Raw genomic sequence first — 27,500 nt, 5'->3', positions numbered from 1 at the left:
GGAGCCAGGTGTGGTAGTACGACATAGATTTACTGAAGTTTGTTTTAATCAAATCTCCATCTTCGCTAGCCAAGGGTGATGCTCCACTGTGTTTCTATTTTTTCTTTGTGAAAAGACGAGCACCATGAAGCGTCACTCTTGGCTAGTGAAGATGTCAAATATCAGAAAAATGTTGCCAATTTATACATCAGTGCTAGACACCATCAGACCGAAACATAAAACAATCTTCAGTCAATGATTTCTTTTTTTCAATATTTAACGACTCCCAAGCATAATTCATTGAAATATTTAACCATGCTTAAAATTATGATTCATCATGGGTTAATTTGCTCAGAAATATTAAAAGGTTTGATGAATTCGAAAATTTTGATTTTCTCAGTTTATAGTGTCTGACTGTCAGCTTGCCTGGTCACCTATTTATAAGGTAATTCCACCCTTCTAGAATTATAGGTTCAAATAAAATCTTATATTTGATTGTTGATTCTTCAAATGATAAATAAGTATGTTGCGGTATTAATTTAATGATCAATATTTGGATTTTATGAAGAAAAGTGTGAAAGTCTGAATTATTGTATACTGCTTTCTAAATATTATATACAGTTTGTGTTTAATTCAGATACAGGGCACAGTGGTCTTTCTTTATATATATTTTTGCAATTTTTGAGAAGAAAACTGTTTGTTAAAAAATCAATTTATTGTGGCAGAAGAAATCTTGATTATTATAACCAAGTATGGAAAACGATAGAAGACAAAATAATTTCAATGTAAGATGTATCTTCCTTAAATGAATTAGTTATGCATATTTCATGTACTAGTCTCTCTTTATCTTCAAAGTAATTATACAATATTGCTATTAATTTTCACACAGTATTTAACATGTTTGTTGAAATATTGAAGTTGCATGTAACATCCTGTTTATATGATAATATATGTCCAAAAAGAGCCAATAAAAAAAATGTTGCGGTATTAAAAAAAAAAAAAATTATCAATAAGCACACACATACCTGTATCAACGTCAGAAAATTGCAATTTTCCTTAAACAGCTTTATCAATATTTCACAAAAACTTGTTGAAATGATAATAATAGAATTCATAACAATTTCATGAAACTGTTTCTTTAAAAAACATACAAAATGTTTGTGAAAATTAAAGAAAATCTATCACATAATGGACTTGATAAATAATTTAACAAAAACAGAGTTATTGCCCTTGGATTCAATATTTTTGAAATATTCTATGGTTAACAAGATTTTTTACAATAACTATTGTTCCTTTCATGCATAAATTTTTTTAATCATTGACTTTGCGAAATCTTGTGACATCACAGGAGGGTGGAACTACTTGAACGTTAACTCTTTCAGAACTCCTTCAGAAAGACATGTATATATGCTATAACATTTTTCTTCAAATACATGATAATATGCAACAAATAATAAGTATGCATGAATTAGCTGCAATAATGTAGCCCTGTCCGATTTTGGGGGGGGGGGGGGGGGCCTATCCCGAAAACGTCAGAATAAAAAAAAATCGGATAGGGCTACATTATTGCAGCTAGCATGAATTGCCTTGTAATATCATACTAGAAAACTTTTTTCATTTGGATAATCTATTGTGACGTGAAACTATTTAAACTTTAAAAATCCAACAAAATCTATTCAGCAGTATATGATAGTCATAGTAATATATAATCTTTCCTGTAGCAGATCCAGAAATTTTGAGGGGGTGGATTGGGGGTGGGAGGACTCAGTAAAAGGAAGGAGTCTAGGAGCTGTTTTGAAGTCCCCACTGGCCAGTGGGTTCAGAGCAAAGTTATGGTGGCAAAGGGTGTGAAACCTTCTGAAGCTACTGAGTTCTGACGAAATAAGTCCTGTATGTTTTAGTGTTCTTGGAAATATTTCTACATAAATGGATCCAATTTGTTAGGGGGTGGGGGTAGGGCATGTACCCAGCGTGCTGGCACTGGATCCACCACTGCATTCTTACATTGGATATGACTGCTAGTAAAACAAAAAAAACTTTCCTTTGGTACACTGAAGATTCTTTATTTTATGATGTGACTACTTAATATGGCAAAATGACTCATTAATCTGACAAATCGGGTAAACATGAATCCATGTGTCGTCTGGTAATAAAGAGTTCTTACATGTATTTTAGCAACAGAAAATTGAAAATGAGTACTTTTGTTTTGTGAGTGATGCCTCTGGTGAAATTGTGCGTTAATAAATTCCTCGGGTATATTTAGGAATCTACAGTATTTACCAAAATCATCATCTGAACTGAGAGTATTCAATCAGAACAATTCTACTTCAGGTGAGACAATCGAGGACACAGTACGACGCGAGGTGGAGGAGGAGAGTGGTGTAAAAGTAGGTCGTGTGGACTACCACTCCAGTCAGCCCTGGCCATTTCCAGCTTCACTGATGCTGGGAACTGTAGCTTATGCTAAAACTGAGGATGTAAAGGTTAGATCAGTCATATTCTGTTGTGCAATGCATTCTAAGAGGCGACATCAAAAGATCTATATTGGATGAAAATCTAAATTTCAATTATAGTTAGGGGAGGTTAAAAAAAACTCCCGTAAGTTTCTGTCATCCAACATCGATTACACTATTATCGTGGAAAAAAGACAAACAAGTGTAAAAAAGCACATAATATTACATTTTAATGAACATTTAATAGTTTTAATGTATGTTTTCATTTTTGAATAAACAGTAGAAAGGGTATACAGAGTGGGGTGGGTGTCTTGATGAAAACCTTGTCCATTTAGTTTTTTGTCAGACATTGAACTTTTGATCTTGCCCCTATTAAGCTGTACTGTTAAGTTTCATATTTGATATACCCTGGGTACTTGAAAATATGTAATGCATATATCAAAACATATGAAATGTCATATATATAATATATTTATTAGAACATCTTTTCTGAAAAATTATTTAAAGAAATGAAACAGATTACCACCACATCATGAGAATGTTTCAACCATGGGGTGATCGTCATCAGAACAATTATACATGAAATAAATATACTGAAATAAAAAACATGGCTGTCGTTACCTTAAACAATAAAACATGCGGGGAGTTGTACATTATGCGGAGTTGCTGAGTAATGTGAATACAGAAGATGTGATTAGTTTGCAATGTTTCTCAAGTTTTATATAAAAGATATTGTTCCTATAAATGTGATATTGTGAATGTGTGTTCATCCTCAATGACCGTGTAACACTGACAATGTGGCGAGAATTCCATCCAAAGCAAGTTTTTTTTATTTTACTTGCTTAGGTGGTCGAGTGGTCAAGCACACTGGTCACACACTGCTAGATTGGTTCAGGTCATAAGTTCAACCACAAGTAGAGTTGAAAGTGGATATCCAAATATAGTGAATTTCTCTGTTTTATACAGTTTATATATATACATGTATATAGTATTGTATATATATAATTTTATACATGTATATATATATATATATATATATATATATATATATATATATATATATATATATTAGAAGTTGATTCGGCACAGTTGTAAATAAATATTGAAAATCAGAATGACACATTCCATAAAAAAACAATCATTTACTGCAGTAAATGATTGTTTTTTATGGAATGTGTCATTCTGATTTACAATATTTATATATATATATATATTTGTTTATTTATTAATTCATAAGACCATTGTTATAACTTGAACTTAGTAAAGATGAATTGATTAAACAACACATTGTAGGTTGATGAAGATGAAATGGAGGATGCCCAGTGGTTTAGGAGACCAGAAATTGTGCAGATGCTGACCCATCAACATCCTCAGGGACTGTATGTACCCCCAGAGCAGGCCATAGCTCATCAAATCATCAAGTCCTGGGTCCGAAAAACAGCCAACTCTAACCTCTAGGGCACCTGTTAAAGTGTCTTTCAAATGTGATGTTATAGACTTTCAGATGTGATTATATTTCAATCAATCTAAACAAGTGATAAAAAAATTTATTACCAGCTTGTGTATCAAAATAATTGTTTTATATCTGAAAATATAAAATTGTTATACAAATTATAATGTATTGTACATGTATGAGGGTAGTGCAAAAAAATTGTATATTTATGTAATCAGTATGAAAATTTAAATAAATATGCAACATTTCATTTGCTACATAATTTTGGTTTTAATCACAGACTATCAGTGTGTGGAGTAATAGAAGTTTTATTTTATTTTTTATGCCCAAATGTCCATGAAAATTTATACAGAGACCCAGATTGGTATTACAGTTGATTAGAAAAAATAAGTCTTTAACCTATAGAGCGGCCTTTATTTATACATGTAATTGACGTGCAGAAAAACTTTCAATTGGTCAAGCTGCACTAGTGTATCTTGTCGTTTTCTCCTGGAATGCAAAAGTATAAAACTTGCAGGACAGATCAATCATCATTTCGTCAGAAGATTTTGCTATAAAAGGTAAAAATACCGCATTTTGAGGGTGGGAACGGGACCCCTCCCTTCCAACCCTCTTTGAAAATCAAAATTAATGATAGAACACCCCCCACCCCATTCAAAAATCCCTGGATCCGCCCCTGTACCTATCAGATAGTTCAGTGGTAGGGCACCAGATGGATATATTCATTGTGGGGCCCTTTCTGACATGTCAGTTTTCTAGCTCGCACTAACCAGGTTAATTACATACTTGATCATGAATTCTTTCATAAATATATATTTAAAGCAGCCAAGCGTTTTCGTGATGTCATTAAATGACATTATTTAGTACTAGTTATCTTTGACATTACAATAAATGATGATCATCAACTCAAACATTTGTCAAATCCCAACACCTTAGAACAAGTTTTGTAATTTTCTCAGTCATTTTGGCAAATAAACAAGAGAATATCTACTCAACTGATGGAATTAATTTCAATTAAATCAGTGTAAGAGTAGTCACACTGGGCATGTGCAGTATATGTACAATATATTTTGAATATAATTTTCCTTGACTATAGTAAATGTACAATGCTAGCCACATGGGACTGGTGCATGCAGACATAACAAGATTGCGTTGAAAATCTGTATATGTTCAAACTCATTTGGACTTGCTCTTTCTCTCTCTCTCTCTCTCTCTCTCTCTCTCTCTCTCTGTGTGTGTGTGTGTGTGTGTGTGTGTATTACAGTTAAGCCAATTAAAATTAATAGATAGATTATCATCCCCACCCGCCCCGATTTTTTTAATTCCCAAAAATTACGATTTCAAACAAACTTGCTTCCCGGTGACATGAGTGATTAAAGTCACAGAATGTTTGTTTAATATCTTCTACCAAGGATTCTCTGAATGTTAACTTGATTAACACTTTGTGTGATGCTTTTGTCATTAATTTTTTTCTCTCGATAAATTCCTCCCACCCGCCCCATATTTTTTTGTGACCCTGGATGATAATCTACTAATTAAGTTGAATTGGCCTTAAGTAGCAAGTCAAAATTTTAACTGAATTATGTACAAATCAGCATTGATGATTTGTATCATCGTCGCACGCCACGGCTGAAACATACGCTCCTCTTCCCTGTTTATGAGAAACGAAGAAATTGTCACACAGAGAGCCACGGGTGAAAGGGAAGAGGAGCATACACTTCAGCCGTGGCGTGCGACGATGACTTTGTAATGTCTGAATTCTTATAACAACATACAGTAATGAGCTGGGGATAATTATACAAGATCGCGGAATATAAACTGGGAAGACTGTAGAAACACGGCGTTCGTGATTGTCCTTTGTTAGCTCGCCGGCACGAATGTCTGGAGAGCTACGGTACTGTCATGACCCTGGCGAGGGGGAAAACTTTAACCTTGACTTTTTTAACAAAGGGGGATAGGGTATAGTTAAAGTCACGATATTTCCCGGTGAGCTACGTCTGTACGTTGTCTTCTAACACTTCCTGTTACATTTGCGACCAAGAGATCAAAAGCTGGCGTAGCTGGCTAAGTAGATGGCTAGAAGAGCGTTAAATGTAGAGGGGTGGGGGGGGGGGGGGTAGATAATGGTTAAACGTTGAGGTTAATTTTATTTTGAAAGAAAAAATGCACGCACGCAATGGAGGCGTTTCGTACAACTCATTACTATACGGGGGGGGGGGGGGGGGGGGGGGGGGGGGGGGGGGACCAGTGGATAAAGGTAGTCCTTTCAAAATATATATCACGTGATAATACCGTGAAATCAACAGATGGTATCTGTGGCACACACTACCCGATCTGGCAATCCGTTCCACTCATTCACTACCCTCAAGTCAAACGAGTACTTTCTGATATTTAAGCGACAGTGTACTCTTTGTCAGTTTTTTGCTATGTCCTCGTGTGTACATGTACCTTAAAAAATAATGTACACATGATACACCTTTTTTAAAACCACGAAGAAAAAAAAAATGGATTTTGGTGGTGGATTTTGTTCATATAATTTATTATTCGGACACAAATCATGCAAAACTTCAATATCTGACAACCGAGCCCCTGTGAGTTATACAGTGAGTGATAGTGATCCCCCGTATCCAGCTCCTTTGCTTGACTTACATGGCTCTCTCTATACAGTACGTTTCATTATAAATGTAATCTACATATACATGCATTTGAAGACGGTTATAATGGGACTGTCATTCGTCGCCCGCCCGGAAAGACTGGTTTCATAAACTACACTGTATTAATTGGTAGCTTCATACTTCGTCTCAATATTTTGATTGTTGGATCCTCAGAGATATCAGATTTGATTTATACAAAGATTTAAAATTCACTGTGTCTTTAGGAAAATAAATAAATAAAACGTTCAAAATATAGATATCAGCAATATTTGTCTATTCATTTTAAAGTAATGTCCGGCTGAGTTAGTTAGCACGTCGACTGAGCTGCGCTGTAGATCGCAGGTTCGAGTCCAGCAGGGATTTTATAACCCCCCCCCCCCCCAATGCTTTCTACTAAAACTGCATTTTTTGACTACATGTAAATACATTTGACTAAGTAAATTCTAAATTTTTCAATTTCAAAATATTGTTGTACATATATTATCTACTTTTCACCCTTTTCCCGGAATGATAAAAAAGTGTTCTGTTTGCAAATAAGAGATTCTTCAGTCTAAATTTTGCTGTGATTTGGTGCATGATATAATCGAATATGTAATAAACATGCCTAAAAGATTCAGATAAAAATCCAATTTTTTTTTTAGAAAAATATATTTGTGAGAATTGAAAACGTTATTTGTAAGTATTTTTTAAAAACAAAACCAAAAAAAAAAAAAAAAAAAAAATCCAAAAAAAAAACAACAACAAACAAACAAACAACAAAACAACGTGTCAATTAGAAAAGAGATATATCGAAGAAATATAATTATGAAAATAAATTGAAACGAAATGATAAAATTTTAGATATAATCACTAAAATACAAACTAGAGAAAAAAAGTACCGATCCCGATCAAAATTGATAGAAAATACTAAATAATCATATTGTTGCTTATTCTATGCACATTCATCCACAGGCACTTATATCGCTTGGGGCCTAATATTACTATGTATAAGAGTACTCTTATACATAGTAATTAGGCCCCAAGCGATATAAGTGCCTGTACATTCATCAAGAAATTAGTCGGTTTCCTTTATAAATTCGTTTAATCTGTAAATCATTTTATATCAAGGGAATGTAGTTTTCTGATATACAATTAATGTTCTCTATGACTACTTTTTTTGTAATTCCGATCGGGCTTGGTTCAAATTAGAAAAATCGTAATATTTCCGAAATTTGACCATTACATTTCAATTTCGTTCTAAGATATATTTCACTGATATATCTTTTTTTCTAATTGACATGTTTTTTGAAGATTTTATCCGTACATTTAAAAAATAATAGCAAATAACGGTTTCAATTTTCATAGATATTTTCTTATTTAAAAAATTAGGACGCCTATCTGAGTCGTTTAGGCATGTTTTGTTAGATATGTCGTATTATGCATTAAATCATAGCCGTCTAGATAGAGTATCTTATTTGCAAACAAAGTACCCTTTTTATCATTCTGGGATAAATCACAGAATATTCATATTAAATATTTGAGATCTTGTATCACTTTAGATAGTGAAAGCTTACTTCATAAGAGGTGTTTTAACGAGCCATTGAATAAAAAATTATAAGTGTAATGAGCTAGCTTACCTCAATTTAGATCGGGCTCGGTATTTGGAAATTAAACAGCAAGTCTTCACAAATCGACAAACATGGCGATGCACGTTCCCAAGGCACCGGGCTTTGCCCAAATGCTCAAAGACGGAGCCAAGGTAATTAAATTCATATTTTAAATGAAAGAAATGTTCCCCAATATGCATTTCATCTATTTACGTATTTGATTATCATGGGCAAACTTTTACCGTTTCAAACGAGGATTTGTTTTGATGACCATGTGACTCCCATGCTTGTGTTTGTGTTTTCTGGAATGTTCGTTAACATGAAAATTAAACGCAATCTTTCTACTGAGTAGATCAGAGTGATTTTCTTCAATTAGATTCTATAGTAGAATTAAATTGCAAAATATTATCCTCGTCATTTCTTTTGGGTCGGATCTGATTTATTATGTACATGTTGTCGGGACTTGAAAGTTATTTCCCTTTGTATCACAAATAACAATGGAATGAATATATTTTTCATGGATTTTGTACAGTCCATTAACTTACTACATTTTTATGGTCTGAAAATAAGTAACATACTATAATATATTTCTTAAATTTGGAATTCCTCGAATTTTATCCGTTTCAAGTGTTCACTAAATAAAATCATGTTGTGTGTTTTTAGTAAATGACATTTACTGAATGTGAAGAAATCAATGCCTGTTATACATGTTATATGAATTATTGTTAAGGGTTCTAATGTTCAACACTTCTAAACTAGAATTCACGCTATTAATTATGAAATTCTGTTGATTTTTATGATACTTGAATTGACTAATATCATGATATTGTCTTATTCTTGATTCTTGAAGACCTGAGATATTTTAAATCATCACAAAAAATGAGGTTTACACTTTAGAAATCAAAAGTCCACTAGATAAGGCCATCAGAAATTATTTCAAATGATAAACAAGGTTTGATTATATATTAGCATATGTTTGTATATCTTTATGCAAACTTTGATCTGGAAAGTTTCAATTGTCTAGACCCTTGAATTAGTGAGTAAGTGAAAAATAGTTGTTTTTTTAATTTGTGTTTCAGTTTCTTTATTTCTGTGAGCCATATGGCTCATTGGATTCACATACACACATATATACACAGGCAGTACAGTAGCAGTGTGTGAAATTAACCATGGACCGATAGACAATGTCTATAGAAAATCAAGTCGGTCTATAATGATCAAATTAGCTATAGACCGATTTGTCCATAGGAATTCTGAGTAAAAAACTGGTTCTCCGCCGCTTATTAAACATATATGAGAAGTGGGACCAGTTTATATGTAGTATACATGCTATAATGTTCATGTTCACCCCTTAGCTGTAATAAAATGTTCCACAATGTAATTACAAATGATTCGAATCAGATTATTCCATTTTGAACAGGGGTGGGTGGGTCAATTTGATATTTAATTCAAGTTCAATGTACGTCATTTTCGTGCAAATTCAGAATGTCCTTTTTAAACGGTTTTAAAAATATGTGGAAGGTGTACACACTTGAATCAAACAGAAAGCGGTCAGTACAACAAGTTCCAGTAAGGCTAAATCGCAGAAAATCATGAGAAAATGAAACATAGTAAATGTGACTTAGATGAAGAATCGGGCAGTGAAACTGAGCATGAGCTGGAACAAAATGAAAAAACAAAACGAAATTCTAATTGAAAAGCTTGACATGCATGAAATTGAAAAAGAATATAATTAAACTAATCTATGAACAAATTACCAAACCGAATTTGTGTCTATTATTTATATTCAAATAACATTGAATATTGCACGATAAATTTCGGTCTATAGGAATTTTTTGTGGTCTATAGGAAATAAAATGACTATGGACCGAAAGTCTATAGGACTTTAAAGTTAGTTTCGCACACTGCAGTAGGTATAAAGATGTAATACATACAGGAACAGTATATGGAGAGTGCAAACTTACATAACATTATACAGTAATGTCATTGCATAAATTTAAGTTATACATGGACACAGTATATATATATTACGGGTATTCATAACCCATTACACCGATTCATAATATGTACTGTATCTGTTATATGCGGGAAATATCTGTTGTTAAAAAAAAATGCCATTGCTATTACATACACGGAGATATGTGTATTTTAATTGTATGAATTTAAGCAAGAATTTTTGAAAGATGAAATACTCTTTAACTTTAGACTACTGACTTCAGTTTAAATATACCAATTTTTAATCTCAATGGAGTATAATGGAGATGGAAGCAGTTGGGAGATATTTCAGCCTTCAATAAATTTGTCGAGGTGTATGTGGTTTTTTAGCTCGCCTGAGCTGAAAGCTCATGTGAGCTTTTCTGATCACCCGTATTCCGGCGTCCGTCTGTCCGTAAACTTTTCACATTTTCAACTTCTTCTCAACAACCACTGGGCCAATTTCAACCAAAGTTGGCACAAAACATCCTTAGGTAAAGGGAATTCTAAATTGTTAAAATAAAGGGCCAGGCCACCTTCCAAGGGGAGATAATCAAGAAAAGGTAAAAATAGGGTAGGGTCATTAAAAAATCATCTTCTCAAGAACCAATGGGCCAGAAAAGATGAAATTTATAGATAAGCTTTATTAGGTAGTGCAGATTCTAAATTGTTAAAATCATGGCCCCCGGGGGTCGGATGGGGCCACAATAGGGGGTCAAAGTTTTACATACAAATATATAGGCAAAATCTTTAAAAATCTTCTTCCCAAGAACCACTGAGCCAGAAAAGCTGAGATTTATATGAAAGCTTCCTGATATAGTACAGATTCTAAATTGTTAAAATCATGGCCCCCGGGGATCGGATGGGGCCACAATAGGGGGTCAAAGTTTTTTTTGTTGTTGTTTGTTTGTTTGTTTTTTATATAGTGCAGATTCAAGTTTGTTAAAATCATGGACCCCGGGGATTGGATGGGGCCTCAAGGGGGGCATCAAAGTTTTACATACAAATTTATAGGAAAAATCTTTTAAAATCTTCTTCTCAAGATCCACTGAGCCAGAAAAGCTGAGGTTTATATGAAAGCTTCCTGATATAGTGCAGATTATAAATTGTTAAGATCATGGCCCCCGAGGGTCGGATGGGGCCACAATAGGGGGTCATAGTTTTACATACAAATATATAGGAAAAATCTTCTTCCCAGAACCACTAAGCCAGAAAAGCTGAGATTTATATGAAAGCTTTCTGATATAGTGCAGATTCAGGTTTGTTAAAATCATGCCCCCCAGGGGTAGGATGGGGCCACAATAGGGGATCAAAGTTTTACATACAAATATATAGGAAAAATCTTTAAAAATCTTCTTCTCAAGAACCATTGGGCCAAAGAAGTGCACATTTACATGAAAGCTTTCTGACATAGTGTAGATTCAAGTTTGCAAAAACCATGGCCTCCAGGGGTAGGTTTGGGGCCATGATAGGGACTACGGTTTTACATGCAAATAGATATGGAAAATCTTCTGATATGGACCAAGGTGACTCAGGTGAGCGATGTGGCCCATGGGCCTCTTGTTTTATATCGATCTTTGAATTAGTTATAAAGGAATAAGCAATTTTGAAAAAAATAGCAAGAGACTCTTTAACACCTCTCCGTTATTCCTCTGTCATCCTTGTTTCTCTTTTTTTGCAGCACTACAGTGGCTTAGATGAAGCAGTGTATAGAAATATAGAAGCTTGTAAGGAGCTCGCTGCTACCACCCGTTCAGCATTTGGACCTTTAGGTTAGTGGATAATCAGAGCAACTATAAGTCAGGAAATTATCAAGGTTCCTTTTTTAAGAAGGGTACCTTTCCCCTTTTGACAAAAACTAAATATTTCCCCTTTTAAATGTGATGGGAAAACTTCGAATTGGGGAAATATCCTATACGTATGATTGTAATACTATGTGAATGTGTGACAAAAATCCTTTATATATGATATATATTCTAACTTAAAGTCATTTTCTGCTAGAATGTAAATGATGATCAGAAGTGATTTATACATGTGTTCTGAGATACTGTAATCTGAACCCTTCCCCCCCCCACCCTTGAGAACTAGCTCATCCCTGGTTCTCTTATAAACAATTTCCCCGCAATATGAAATGGTTAGTAACATTTAAAAGCTGGATAAAACCCTGTCAGTTAAATATCGGAGAGAAGAGATTTGTTCATTTCAATAAAGCTCTACATTTATAAAAATCAGTGTTTAACTCTTTGTGATACATCAGACAGTACTAGTTATGTATCATGATACCATGTAGAAAAGATTTCATAGGAATGATAGGATCAATTTTAATAAATAAAATGATGGAATTTCTAACTTGAATACATGTATAACATCTATTCTCTCCCAGGTCAAAGTAAGATGGTTATAAATCACATAGAAAAGCTGTTTGTCACAAATGATGCAGCGACAATCTTAAGGGAGTTGGAGGTTCAACATCCAGCAGCCAAACTGCTGGTCATGGCATCCCAGCAACAGGAACAGGAAGTAGGGGACGGCACAAACTTCGTACTCGTATTTGCAGGGGCACTACTGGAAAATGCAGAGATGTTGATTAGAATGGTAAGAAGGGTTGAATGTTGGGGGATAAAAACTTAAGGTGAGAAAAAGGCGCTGAGCAAAGATTTAGATTTGAACATAAGAGTAGTACAATATAAGATTTACATAGTAAACATTGTCATGATTTGAATGTTTATATATCCAGAAAATCTAAAACTTGTGTTATGAATTTGTAGAGTGCTCGTACTAGAATGTGTACAAATTTAGTCATTGTTGATAAACATTTGTAAATTTACAGGCACTTCTGTCTATTACCAGTTTGTTACGGCTTGGTCAGTGCAGGTTTTGTCTATACAGTTAAACCTGACTAATCGAGCACCTGCATAATCTGTGTCTCTGTATAATTTGTGTCTTTTTATAATCTGTCCCCATAATTGTAAATTATAATTTTATGTTGTGTGTCATCTAAAAGCTTGTGTATTCTGCCATTACATTTTACTCCCGCTACATGTCGGATTAGACAGGTTTCACATTGTGTGGACTGTAAACACATTGACTAGACTTTCTTTTATGTTTAATGTTTTGTAGATTCATGTCTTCATACAAAGCTGCTAAATTAGTATATAATGAAATACAAAAAGCTGTTTTTATTTCACATCAGGGACTGTCAGTCACAGAAGTCACCGAGGGATATGAACAAGCGCTGAAGAAAGCCCTGGATATCCTCCCAGGTAAACAAAATTTCAGAGTAGAAATTGTATAAAAGTTGGAGGATCTACTGTAACTAGATAATACTTTTCGTTTTCTTTGTTTGTGTTATCGTATGTTCCATTGGAAATTGTTCATATACCACGGCTATGATAGATTTTCTTTTCATATATGAAAATTTTGGGATGGCGATACAGTAATAGTGTTGTAAGATTTCAATCATGTATAGGGAAAAAATCTACACTGTAAGTCAAAGTTTTTTATAAAGAGATGGATCTGCTTATGTTTTGAAAAAAATCAACTGTAAAGTCATCATACGACATTGCATTACAAATACCATTTGGTTAAAAAGAAATCACACACACAGGGTTTTCCTGGTGTTTTCTGGGTCTTGGTACATGAACAAACTCCCTATATTATTGCCTACAATCATGCCCAGAATATTGTTTTCATCACATACCTTTAACAACAAAAACGTTTTGGTTCCAAGCTAACAGATTTGAGTCCAACTTTGTAGCTCCTATGTTTTATACATCAGCAACACCTTTTGATGCTTGCAGATTAGTCTTAGTGCTTACCCATGCCATTGAGCTCATTTTTGTTCATTTTGATTAACAAAGTTTACATTATTAAAAGTTTCCTTTATCACCTGCCACAGTTGAAAATGAGTTAGGAGAATTCTGCAGACACCGGTGTTGTACGGTGACGTGTATGTGTGTGTAGTAACCGTCATATGTTAATATTTACGTACAGTCAGCTAGCTGTTGTCTTTGTTTTAGGACTTGTTTGTGGAGAGCAGAAGAACCTTAGGGACAAAGAGGGCATAGTGTCAGCCATCAAAACATCAGTCATGAGCAAGCAATACGGCAACGAGGACTTCATTGCAGGTCTCATCGCTGAAGCCTGTCGTAAGTACTTCTATCTGTGTGTAGATCACAGTCACTCCACTGTGCCTGTGGTGAATACATCTGTCAGGGATTAAATCAGTCTCTCCATATGCCTGTTGTAAATACTGTACATCTGTCAGGGATTAAATCAGTCTCTCCATATGCCTGTTGTAAATACTGTACATCTGTCAGGGATTAAATCAGTCTCTCCATATGCCTGTTGTAAATACTGTACATCTGTCAGGGATTAAATCAGTCTCTCCATATGCCTGTTGTAAATACTGTACATCTGTCGGGGATTAAATCAGTCTCTCCATATGCCTGTTGTAAATACTGTACATCTGTCGGGGATTAAATCAGTCTCTCCATATGCCTGTTGTAAATACTGTACATCTGTCGGGGATTAAATCAGTCTCTCCATTTGCCTGTTGTAAATACTGTACATCTGTCGGGGATTAAATCAGTCTCTCCATATGCCTGTTGTAAATACTGTACATCTGTCGGTGATTAAATCAGTCTCTCCATATGCCTGTTGTAAATACTGTACATCTGTCAGTGATTAAATCAGTCTCTCCATATGCCTGTTGTAAATACTGTACATCTGTCGGGGATTAAATCAGTTTCTCCATATGCCTGTTGTAAATACTGTACATCTGTCGGGGATTAAATCAGTCTCTCCATATGCCTGTTGTAAATACTGTACATGTGTCTGGGATTAAATCAGTCTCTCCATATGCCTGTTGTAAATACTGTACATCTGTCGGGGATTAAATCAGTCTCTCCATATGCCTGTTGTAAATACTGTACATCTGTCGGGGATTAAATCAGTCTCTCCATTTGCCTGTTGTAAATACTGTACATCTGTCGGGGATTAAATCAGTCTCTCCATATGCCTGTTGTAAATACTGTACATCTGTCGGTGATTAAATCAGTCTCTCCATATGCCTGTTGTAAATACTGTACATCTGTCGGGGATTAAATCAGTCTCTCCATATGCCTGTTGTAAATACTGTACATCTGTCGGGGATTAAATCAGTCTCTCCATATGCCTGTTGTAAATACTGTACATCTGTCAGGGATTAAATCAGTCTCTCCATATGCCTGTTGTAAATACTGTACATCTGTCAGGGATTAAATCAGTCTCTCCATATGCCTGTTGTAAATACTGTACATCTGTCGGGGATTAAATCAGTCTCTCCATATGCCTGTTGTAAATACTGTACATCTGTCGGGGATTAAATCAGTCTCTCCATTTGCCTGTTGTAAATACTGTACATCTGTCAGGGATTAAATCAGTCTCTCCATATGCCTGTTGTAAATACTGTACATCTGTCAGGGATTAAATCAGTCTCTCCATATGCCTGTTGTAAATACTGTACATCTGTCAGGGATTAAATCAGTCTCTCCATTTGCCTGTTGTAAATACTGTACATCTGTCAGGGATTAAATCAGTCTCTCCATTTGCCTGTTGTAAATACTGTACATCTGTCAGGGATTAAATCAGTCTCTCCATTTGCCTGTTGTAAATACTGTACATCTGTCAGGGATTAAATCAGTCTCTCCATTTGCCTGTTGTAAATACTGTACATCTGTCAGGGATTAAATCAGTCTCTCCATATGCCTGTTGTAAATACTGTACATCTGTCAGGGATTAAATCAGTCTCTCCATATGCCTGTTGTAAATACTGTACATCTGTCAGGGATTAAATCAGTCTCTCCATATGCCTGTTGTAAATACTGTACATCTGTCAGGGATTAAATCAGTCTCTCCATTTGCCTGTTGTAAATACTGTACATCTGTCAGGGATTAAATCAGTCTCTCCATATGCCTGTTGTAAATACTGTACATCTGTCAGGGATTAAATCAGTCTCTCCATATGCCTGTTGTAAATACTGTACATCTGTCAGGGATTAAATCAGTCTCTCCATATGCCTGTTGTAAATACTGTACATCTGTCAGGGATTAAATCAGTCTCTCCATATGCCTGTTGTAAATACTGTACATCTGTCAGGGATTAAATCAGTCTCTCCATATGCCTGTTGTAAATACTGTACATCTGTCAGGGATTAAATCAGTCTCTCCATTTGCCTGTTGTAAATACTGTACATCTGTCAGGGATTAAATCAGTCTCTCCATTTGCCTGTTGTAAATACTGTACATCTGTCAGGGATTAAATCAGTCTCTCCATTTGCCTGTTGTAAATACTGTACATCTGTCAGGGATTAAATCAGTCTCTCCATATGCCTGTTGTAAATACTGTACATCTGTCAGGGATTAAATCAGTCTCTCCATATGCCTGTTGCAAATACTGTACATCTGTCAGGGATTAAATCAGTCTCTCCATATGCCTGTTGTAAATACTGTACATCTGTCAGGGATTAAATCAGTCTCTCCATATGCCTGTTGTAAATACTGTACATCTGTCAGGGATTAAATCAGTCTCTCCATATGCCTGTTGTAAATACTGTACATCTGTCAGGGATTAAATCAGTCTCTCCATATGCCTGTTGTAAATACTGTACATCTGTCAGGGATTAAATCAGTCTCTCCATTTGCCTGTTGTAAATACTGTACATCTGTCAGGGATTAAATCAGTCTCTCCATATGCCTGTTGTAAATACTGTACATCTGTCAGGGATTAAATCAGTCTCTCCATTTGCCTGTTGTAAATACTGTACATCTGTCAGGGATTAAATCAGTCTCTCCATTTGCCTGTTGTAAATACTGTACATCTGTCAGGGATTAAATCAGTCTCTCCATTTGCCTGTTGTAAATACTGTACATCTGTCAGGGATTAAATCAGTCTCTCCATTTGCCTGTTGTAAATACTGTACATCTGTCAGGGATTAAATCAGTCTCTCCATTTGCCTGTTGTAAATACTGTACATCTGTCAGGGATTAAATCAGTCTCTCCATTTGCCTGTTGTAAATACTGTACATCTGTCAGGGATTAAATCAGTCTCTCCATATGCCTGTTGTAAATACTGTACATCTGTCAGGGATTAAATCAGTCTCTCCATATGCCTGTTGTAAATACTGTACATCTGTCAGGGATTAAATCAGTCTCTCCATATGCCTGTTGTAAATACTGTACATCTGTCAGGGATTAAATCAGTCTCTCCATATGCCTGTTGTAAATACTGTACATCTGTCAGGGATTAAATCAGTCTCTCCATATGCCTGTTGTAAATACTGTACATCTGTCAGGGATTAAATCAGTCTCTCCATTTGCCTGTTGTAAATACTGTACATCTGTCAGGGATTAAATCAGTCTCTCCATATGCCTGTTGTAAATACTGTACATCTGTCAGGGATTAAATCAGTCTCTGCATATGCCTGTTGTAAATACTGTACATCCGTCAGTGATTAAATCAGTCTCTCCATATGCCTGTTGTAAATACTGTACATCCATCAGTGATTAAATCAGTCTCTCCATTTGCTTGTTGATCTGTTGGTAGTCTAGCCATTTCATTTATTACAGAATACACATAGATTTATTCCATCTGGTTTCTCAATGTTTATTTGCAAATCAAAATGGCAGAAACAGAAAGCCACAATGAAATTGAAAGTTAGCAACTGTTGAATGATCATGATAGCAAAGTAAAATCAAACTATTTGGAGACACTTTGGTTTAAAGACTGTTTCAAGACTATTTCTTGATTATGTGACAAGAAAGTCTGATCTTGATCTCATTTTGTCAGTGGTTTTAATTTCTAGATCTAGTAAATGTTACTCATGTTAAAATGTGTGCTTTCCTTTTGTAATCAACATTTAAACACTTGAAATGATTATGCATGGACAGAATACTGTATGTAAGATTTAATCTTTATTAGAACAATAATGCTGAAGTGATATTGTTTTAGAATTACGTCACTAAACATAAAATCTAGTACCCATTCCAGACAATTGGTAACCAATTTGATTATTGGCCGATCATGCGTGTTACAGTCAACTGATGTTGCTGATTAATCAGTTGATTTTCAACCAATTTGACAACATTACACCATGCATACAGCATTTAAGTCAATTGATTGGTTCACAATATTATTATAGTTACATTAGATTATGGTAAATATTTTTCACATGAGGATAAAATTTTGCCGATTTTAGACTGTGTGCATCATAGACTTGTTGTTGTTTTTTAGAGTCTGTCCTCTCACAAAAGCTGCAATTTAATGTGGACAATGTTCGAGTGTCCAAAATTCTGGTAAGTTAGAACACATTCACGTAAAAGATACTTTTTGTGTTCCCAGAAAAATGCTGTTGAGTTTTGACCTTGAATGAATGTTGTAGGGGTCAGGTGTTCATCAATCAGAAGTTATTCAGGGAATGGTGTTCAAAAGAAACGTAGAGGGAGACGTCACGAAGGCTGAGAAATGTAAAATCGCTGTGTACTCCTGTCCCCTGGATGTTCTGCAAACAGAGACAAAGGTCAGATTACGTAGTAATGGCTGTGTCATAATTTGTTGAAGGTGCTTCTCTTCACTGTAGGAATATTATATACCATGTTGTAGCATACCAGTAGCAGTCTGCTTTTCCAACAGGAAATTCTGCTAGTTACATGTACTTGTTCGTGTTTATGCCCCGGGTTTACCCCGTTTTGATTTTCAAAAGTTGAACAATGATTTTCATAGTTTTAGAACAGACTTATGACTGAGATTAGCGTTTCGATGATGTACATACATGTAGTCTGACAGTGCTTTTATAGATGCCATGATGTTTTATTATAGGGAACAATAAAGATAACAAGTGCTGAAGAACTGATGAATTTCAGTAAGGGAGAGGAGAACCAAGTGGAGGAGGTTAGTGAGACAGGAAATGGTGGATTAATACACTCGATACAATATACTGTATACAGTAAAACATGGTTACATTAATATACTGTTTACAGTAATATATGGTTACAGTGAACACGTTTTATCGAATTCAAGTTTACACCAAAATGATTTTCATTCCATGTAGTTTTAAAACATATTATGAAATCATTGGATATGACAAAATGCGTTTTAAAACAAATCGAAATTGTTCATCCCCAGCACTTCATTTGTTCATCATTCGCTTATTGTTCAACTGGTAAAGTAGAACATTTCAGGGATCAAGAATTTATTGTCAGTAGTGCAATTACCAAGATTCTCAATGTGTTTTTTTTATATTTGTTTATTTTTTAACATTATACCTTATAAAGTTCCTACAAAAGATTCATAACTTGATTTTTAAAATTCAAATGTTTGTGTCCACAGCAAATTAAGGGCATTGCCGAGTCCGGCTGCACTGTGGTGGTGTCAGGGGGTAAGGTCGGGGAGCTGGCTCAGCATTACTGTAACAAATACAAACTCATGGTGGTGCGTTTGATGTCCAAGTGGGATCTGCGACGTCTGTGTCGTTCTGTAGGAGCCACGCCTTTACCTAGGATTGTAAGTTACCAGACTTTTACTCAATACATTTAGTTCTGTTCTAACGTATGGTATGGTTGTAACAGATCAGAACCAGATTTACATTGTAGAAATCTCTGTTTTTGTTCTTTGGAAATCATTTTGTTACTGATGTACTTGAATCTGGTAGATTATTGATTTAAATACCCAGATCTGGTATATTATTGATTTAAATACCCAAATCTGGTATATTATTGATGGATATATATTTATTGAGGAATGGGATCATGGGATAAGTTAAATTTATTGGAGGATAGGATAAGTAAAATTATTTAGAAATTTGATTTTGGGATTAGTAAAAAAAAAAATGCAGGGGTTTGGATAATGGGATAGGCAAAGGTTATTGGGGTCGGGATCATGGGATAGGTAAAGTTCATTGGGGGTGGGATTTTGGGATAGGTAAAAATTCATTGTAGGATGGGATTTTGGGATAGGTAAAATTCAAATCTGGTAGCTGCGCGAATGGTTATTATTACTGCGTGTGTATTACATATAAATTTCTTGTGACTTTCTCAGACCCCACCCACGGCAGATGAGGCTGGCTACTGTGACAATGTATATATAGATGAGATCGGAGACACTGCTGTTATTGTCTTCAGACAAAGTAAGTTAATGTAAATCTCATTTACAAATATATCTGTGTTCGAGAATATATTCCATTACAATTCCTGTTGACTACTGCCGGTTTGATTAGAATGTATATGCTGATTTGGCAATCCTAATCCTCTGCTCAGATTTAGAATGTAAAATGTATATTACTGGTATTTAATTAAAGCATTTCAATTGCACTATATTTACAAATTTAGTAACTAGCGTTCATTCTGCAAGTATGATCAACCAGGACGAAATAATATCAACATTTTGAAGAATTTAGTTGAATGAGATTGATCAGAGAACAGCTTTTGTACTTTTACAGAGGCAGAAGAGAGTGCTGTGGCCACAATAATGATCCGAGGGTCCACAGACAATGTGATTGATGATATAGAGCGAGCAATAGACGATGGCGTCAACACGTTCAAAGCTCTGACCAAGGTATCTAGCTGTGGTGTTTCTCATGAAGAGATATGACTTTATTAAAGTCAGCATTACAATGTATCTGCAGAATACTAGGGTTCCGTCATTTTTTTTGTTGAATATAAATTTTCATTGTTTTTTGTTGTTGTTGCAGACATCAAAATCATGTGATCAGCAATGTACAATATTTGGTTTATCTTTATCAAAAAGTAAAAAGGCAATGAGACACTACTGTTTGAAAAATACATGAAATTTGATGCCAACAAACTTTGGTTAAATGGCAGTATTTATATTTTGTAGCAATGATAAATACATGTATTTAAATGAAGTGTTGGATTTCATGTTAAACTATGGTATTTATTCGGGTCACTGTTATTGAACAAGTAATGAATCTGTAAGATATGAAATGCTTTATTATACCCCCGCAACAAGTTGTGGGGGGGGGGGTATACTGGAATCGGGTTGTCCATCCGTCCGTCTGTAGACGCAATGGTTTCCGGGCTCTAAAGCATTATCCTTTCCACCTACCGTCACCATATCATATATATGGACTACCCATGGGATGAAGATGTTCCCTATCGATTTTGGGGTGAAAAGGTCAAAGGTTAAGCGCACTGGACATCGAAGTAGCAATATGGTTTCCGGGCTATAAAGCGTTATCCTTTCCACCTACAGTCACCATATCATACATATGGACTACCCATGGGATGAAGATGTTCCCTATCGATTTTGGGGTCAAAAGGTCAAAGGTCAAATGCACTGGACATCGAAGTAGCAATATGGTTTCCAGGCTATAAAGCGTTATCCTTTCATCCTACTGTCACCATATCATACCTATGGACTACCCATGGGATGAAGATGTTCCCTGTCGATTTTGGGGTCAAAGGTCATGTGCACTGGACATCGAAGTAGCAATATGGTTCGGTTTGTCATGCCATTTGTTTTTTACACTCAGAAAAGAGGTAGTTTATACCTATTACCAACACCCTTTGGGAGATTGGGGTAAGCGGGGGGTATTCTTAGGGAGCATTGCTCACAGTACCTCTTGTTGAGAACTGAGTTACTCCTAGCATGGAGAAGTTACAGTGTTAACTACATGTTTGTCATGGAGAAGTCAGTGTTAACTACATGTTTGTCATGGAGAAGTCAGTGTTAACTACATGTTTGTCATGGAGAAGTCAGTGTTAACTACATGTTTGTCATGGAGAAGTTGCAGTGTAAACTACATGTTTGTCATGGAGAAGTTAGTGTTAATTACATGTTTATCATGGAGAAGTCAGTGTTAACTACATGTTTGTCATGGAGAAGTCAGTGTTAACTACATGTTTGTCATGGAGAAGTTACTGTGTTAACTACATGTTTGTCATGGAGAAGTCAGTGTTAATTACATGTTTGTCATGGAGAAGTCAGTGTTAACTACATGTTTGTCATGGGAAAGTCAGTGTTAACTACATGTTTGTCATGGAGAAGTCAGTGTTACTTACATGTTTGTCATGGAGAAGTCAGTGTTAACTACATGTTTGTCATGGGAAAGTCAGTGTTAACTACATGTTTGTCATATAGAAGTCAGTATTAACTACATGTTTGTCATGGAGAAGTCAGTGTTACTACATGTTTATCATGGAGAAGTCAGTGTTAACTACATGTTTGTCATGGAGAAGTCAGTGTTAACTACATGTTTGTCATGGAGAAGTTACTGTGTTAACTACATGTTTGTCATGGAGAAGTCAGTGTTAACTACATGTTTGTCATGGAGAAGTCAGTGTTAACTACATGTTTGTCATGGAGAAGTCAGTATTAACTACGTGTTTGTCATATAGAAGTCAGTGTTAATTACATGTTTATCATGGAGAAGTCAGTGTTAACTACATGTTTGTCATGGAGAAGTCAGTGTTAACTACATGTTTGTCATGTTGCAGGATCCCAGAATGGTCCCAGGGGCTGGTGCCACAGAAATAGAGCTGGCGAAACAAATTAGTACTTTCGGAGAGGTAAGTCGTTACGCAATTCTCCCTCAAATACCGAGTCCTATAATATCAATACTCTCTCAAATACTGAGTCCTATAATATCAGTACTCTCTCAAATACAGAGTCCTTTAATATCAGTACTCTCTCAAATACCGAGTCCATTAATATCAGTACTCTCTCAAATACTGAGTCCTGTAATATCAGTACTCTCCCAAATACCGAGTCCTTTAATGTCAATTCTCTCCCAAATATGAGTCCTTCAATATCAATTCTCTCCCAAATATGAGTCCTTCAATATCAGTTCTCTCCCAAATACTGAGTCCTATAATATCAGTACTCTCTCAAATACCGAGTCCTATAATATCAATACTCCTTCAAATACCGAGTCCTATAATATCAGTACTCTCTCAAATACCGAGTCCTATAATATCAATACTCTCTCAAATACACAAATCTTTTAATATTAGTACTCTCTCAAATACTGAGTCCTTTAATATCAATTCTCCCTCAAATACTGATTCCTATAATATCAATACTTTCTCAAATACTGAGTCCTGTAATATCAGTACTCTCCCAAATACCGAGTCCTATAATATCAATTCTCTCTCAAATACCGAGTCCTTTAATTCAGTACTCTCCCAAATATGAGTCCTTTAATGTCAATTCTCTCCCAAATATGAGTCCTTCAATATCAATTCTCTCCCAAATATGAGTCCTTCAATATCAGTTCTCTCCCAAATACTGAGTCCTATAATATCAGTACTCTCTCAAATACCGAGTCCTATAATATCAATACTCCTTCAAATACCGAGTCCTATAATATCAGTACTCTCTCAAATACCGAGTCCTATAATATCAACACTCTCTCAAATACACAAATCTTTTAATATTAGTACTCTCTCAAATACTGAATCCTTTAATATCAATTCTCCCTCAAATACTGACTCCTATAATATCAATACTCTCTCAAATACTGAGTCCTTTAATTCAGTACTCTCCCAAATACTGAGTCCTATAATAGCAATTCTCTCCCAAATATGAGTCCTTCAATATCAATACTCTCTCAAATACCTAGTCTTTTAATTCAGTACTCTCTCAAATACTGAGTCCTTTAATATCAATACTCTCTCTAATACTGAGTCTTTTAATTCAGTACTCTCTCTAATACTGAGTCCTTTAATATCAATTCTCTCCCAAATATGAGTCCTTAAATATCAATTCTCTCTCAAATACTGAGTCCTTTAATATCAATTCTCCCTCAAATACTGAGTCCTTTAATATCTATACTCTCTCAAATGCTGAGTTCTTTAATATCAACACCCTCCCAAATACTGAGTCCTTTAATATATATTGTACATGGCTAACAGCATGTGTACTTTCATATATCAAATGTATGTTATGTGTCTCATTCAGAGTTGTCCAGGCCTCGAGCAGTACTCCATTGTGAAGTTCGCTGAGTCACTAGAAGTTGTTCCAAAAGCCCTGTCAGAAAATGCTGGAGCAAAGGTATATTTTTTTCCAAATGTTATCAGGGCCTTGGTGTATAGCAGGTGCCCTCTAGTCATCACTTTGTCCATCAGCACTTTTTATGGCAATGAGCAACTTTAAATTGGGAAGATTTTCAAAAAGTTTATACATATACTTGGATCAGGCAACATTCAGATTTATTGGTTTGTTCATTACAGAGTTATTGCCCTTAAAGAAATTTCCTATATATAAGATGACAGCACTGTCTATGACATGGGATAACTAGAAATTACTGAAGATTTTCATAAAGTTTATACATGATACTACAGATAGGCAGAGGAAGACCTCTTTAGATTTTCAGATTTATAAGTTTTGTTGTGACTGAGTTGTGGTCCTTAAAATTTTTTATGTTAATAAGGTGACCGCACTGTCTGTGTTTTTTGTAAATCTATATATGTAAAACTCTGATTGGGTGAGGGAAGATCCCTTTCGATTTTCAGATTTCTGTCCATCCATCAGCACATTCTATGACACACGATTTTGAATTTCCTTGGGAATATTTTCATAAATTTTATACCTAATACTTGAATTTGGCAGAGGAAAACCCCTTTCAATTTTCCGATTTATTGGTTTTGTTGTGATGGAGTTAAGGGACTTCGGTTTTTTTTAATATTAATTAGATACTGCAGTAGTACGTCCATGTGACACCTGTGTCTGTAGACTACTGTAACTGGAAGGTCTTTTCTGACTGGACAGTTTTCTTACCTATCTAAGTTTATGGTTGTAAATACACAACTGAACTTCATTGCCAGGATAGTTAATTGTGTGCAATAATTTGGAATTGAATGTTGAGGGTTATACAGTGAAGCATGGTTATAATGGGCATACTTATAATGAATTTATACTTGCAGCGAAGGTTAGGAAAATAACTAGAGGCGTGTCAAACTTAAAACGAATCGCGTTTGGTATACCCTGGTGCTTTGATATATTAAAGTGTATTTTACTGTACCCAGTGTCTAGATAGTTACATCACTTTTGTGTTGACAGGGCACTGAAATCCTATCCAAACTGTATGCAGCTCACCAGGAAGGAAAGCAGAGCGTGGGCGTGGATGTGGAGGTGTGTGTATGGCATTATAACAGGATTCATTTCATCTATTTGATTTGATTAAGGTTCAAATTGAAATCTTTGTTGTTTATTACTATTCAGCGCAAGTGATACCACCTCATTATAAAGTTACTTTAGTCCTGTTGTATTTTAAGGTGGAGGCAGAATTTGTGATTTAATGAAATATGTTTATGGATACTGAATGTGGGTGATACTGCCATTCTGAATTCACTCTAGTGTAGTCTAGTTTAAACTGGTTTATATGTACATGTATATACTGTAAAACAACTTTTATTCACATGCGAGAAAATTTCGCGAGATTAACAAGAACCTCATTGTCGCAAATATTTCTCGTCGCGAACCAGTCCTTGAATGTCCGTCATATGTAATGAAAAAGGCTTGATTCCAACAATTCAAAATCCGAAAATTCCACCACAAACCAGTTTACCACAGGTGAATTGCAAAATAAAGTAGCTGTGAATAAAAGTTGATTTACACTATAACGGGTATTTTTTGTGGTTTACCATTTTTAGTGTATATGAAAAATCTCCCCCCCCCCCCCCCCCCCCCCCCCAAAAAAAACAATCGCAAACTATATAGTATACCTGTAGATATAGATAGGTATAATGGAACTGCAGAAATTGAAAATGCAGAATATAATTGGATACCTTAAAGGGATTGGATCGCAAAATTTCCACCTGCAGAAAATACCTGTTTATTATGTGGTATATATTAAGCATGGGGCTAATCGCCCCACCCTGTAAAATCCAATGGATAACAAAAAACTATGAATAATACATTTAATCAAACAAGAATTATCCATAGCCTAATTCTCCACAAGGTGAGAAGGAACTGATGATATATTTCACCTGTAGATGTTGAGATGAACTATAGTTTTTGATAATTTGAATATAGCATGATACATTTATACATGATAATGTGCAGTGTATATGGTTGAATTGCAGTCCGTCCCTGTTGGGGTGAGAGATGCGCTGGAGACAAACATTAAGGATCTGTACATCAACAAATACTGGGGAATGAAGTATGCCACAACGGCCGCCTGCACAGTCCTCAAAGTAGACCAGGTTAGTATAAGAAACCAGGTCGCCAGGCACTTGAGAAATCTTTATATATATATATTTACATTTTACTTCCATTTCTGTTGGAATTCCCAGTCATTATCTATCAAGATTCCTATGCACATTGTTCACATTCAGGAGGAAATGCCCATCATTTAAAGTGGTAAATATAGCGGCGGTAAAAACTTAGGAAATGTGAATACTTCCTGTTGTTTCTCATTTATTCTTTACTCATGTCCAGATGAAGGTTTTATAACACAGAGGTTGCAGTAATTCCCTCCAGGTTCACATCAAAACATGGTCAAGACAAGTTGATTCCAGGATTCAGGGGTGTGAGTTTTCCTCTTTTCAGAGAAATCCTCTGCTTTGCTCCTGTTTTGAAAAAATGAAACACTCTGGATTTGATCTAAGGTGGCAGAAAATGATATTTTTCCAGGTGGGGTGAGGTGTTTTCCTCCCTTTTTGACCAGTTTTCCTTTGATTTCTGAGGATTTCTCCTTTATATCCAGACATTTTTGTTCTAGACGGCATTTTTTATTTATTATCATTATTATATCGGCTCTATGAAAATAAGATGTCTGTAGAAAGTTTGTTATGTGGGATGGAGAAGGGGGATAATCAGGTTGGAAGCTGGATTGCAACCACCTGCTTAAGTTTGAGGTAAACAAGTTTGTTTGCCTTGCTGTTTTCTTCAGAGATTTATTTTAAATAAGTACTTCAGCATACAGTGTTTATTCTAAAATGACAAAATCACACAAGGTATATTTGTTTACGTTTCCACTCTTTTTGTCTTGGATATCTACCAACTCAATAACAGCTGTTTCCTTCTGAATGTGAAGCAGCTGTGAACAATGTGCATATGAATCATGATAAATGTTACACATCTACATGTGTATTTTAATGGCTGGGAATTCGGACAGAAATGAAAGAAGAATGTGAATATAAAAACTGAATTTCATTTCTGAAAATACATCAGGGTATGAACTGCAATGCTTCGAATTCATGTAGGCATACTTTTCATGAAGCGATTGTGTTATTTCATGTAAAACATGCCAAGGAAAATTTTATGCCAGAGGTTCACCCTGAAATTTCTTTACAAAAGGGCTCCAAACAGCATGTCTTTAAGTGCTCCAATTTTTAATTGTTAGGCCTTCAATTGCACAAGAAAATTCACAGGTTTGTATTTCACATCATATGTCCTTATCC

The 27,500-nt window shown here is 35.3% G+C and overlaps 2 protein-coding genes across 3 annotated transcripts in view; both read left to right on the top strand.

Annotated features, from left to right (window-relative positions):
* The window catches only part of LOC125676126 (NAD-capped RNA hydrolase NUDT12-like), a 12,662-nt gene extending 8,527 nt beyond the window's left edge, over positions 1 to 4,135 (top strand). For both annotated transcript variants that reach the window (XM_048914031.2, XM_048914032.2), the window contains exons 5-7: positions 1 to 8; positions 2,311 to 2,462; positions 3,726 to 4,135. The exon at positions 1 to 8 is cut by the window's left edge and continues 136 nt beyond it. In XM_048914031.2, coding sequence (XP_048769988.2) covers positions 1 to 8; positions 2,311 to 2,462; positions 3,726 to 3,890 — 325 coding nt within the window. In that variant the 3' untranslated portion in view covers positions 3,891 to 4,135. The remainder of the gene's footprint in view (positions 9 to 2,310; positions 2,463 to 3,725) is intronic.
* Positions 4,136 to 8,176: 4,041 nt separating this feature from the next.
* On the top strand, positions 8,177 to 26,742 carry LOC125676124 (T-complex protein 1 subunit theta-like). The gene is made up of 15 exons (XM_056159982.1): positions 8,177 to 8,277; positions 11,781 to 11,871; positions 12,483 to 12,694; positions 13,293 to 13,362; positions 14,119 to 14,247; positions 18,373 to 18,434; positions 18,521 to 18,658; positions 18,958 to 19,029; positions 19,468 to 19,641; positions 20,176 to 20,263; positions 20,576 to 20,691; positions 22,593 to 22,664; positions 24,055 to 24,147; positions 25,156 to 25,227; positions 26,181 to 26,742. Exons 1-15 carry the CDS (start codon positions 8,218 to 8,220, stop codon positions 26,451 to 26,453), a joined length of 1,722 nt encoding a protein of 573 aa, XP_056015957.1. The 5' UTR covers positions 8,177 to 8,217; the 3' UTR covers positions 26,454 to 26,742.
* The last annotated feature ends 758 nt before the right edge of the window (positions 26,743 to 27,500 follow it).

Source organism: Ostrea edulis, chromosome 3 (genome assembly GCF_947568905.1).
Source record: "Ostrea edulis chromosome 3, xbOstEdul1.1, whole genome shotgun sequence".
NCBI lineage: Eukaryota > Metazoa > Mollusca > Bivalvia > Ostreida > Ostreidae > Ostrea > Ostrea edulis.
Note: the sequence above shows the minus strand (reverse complement) of the source record. Positions and strands in the feature narration are given on the sequence as shown.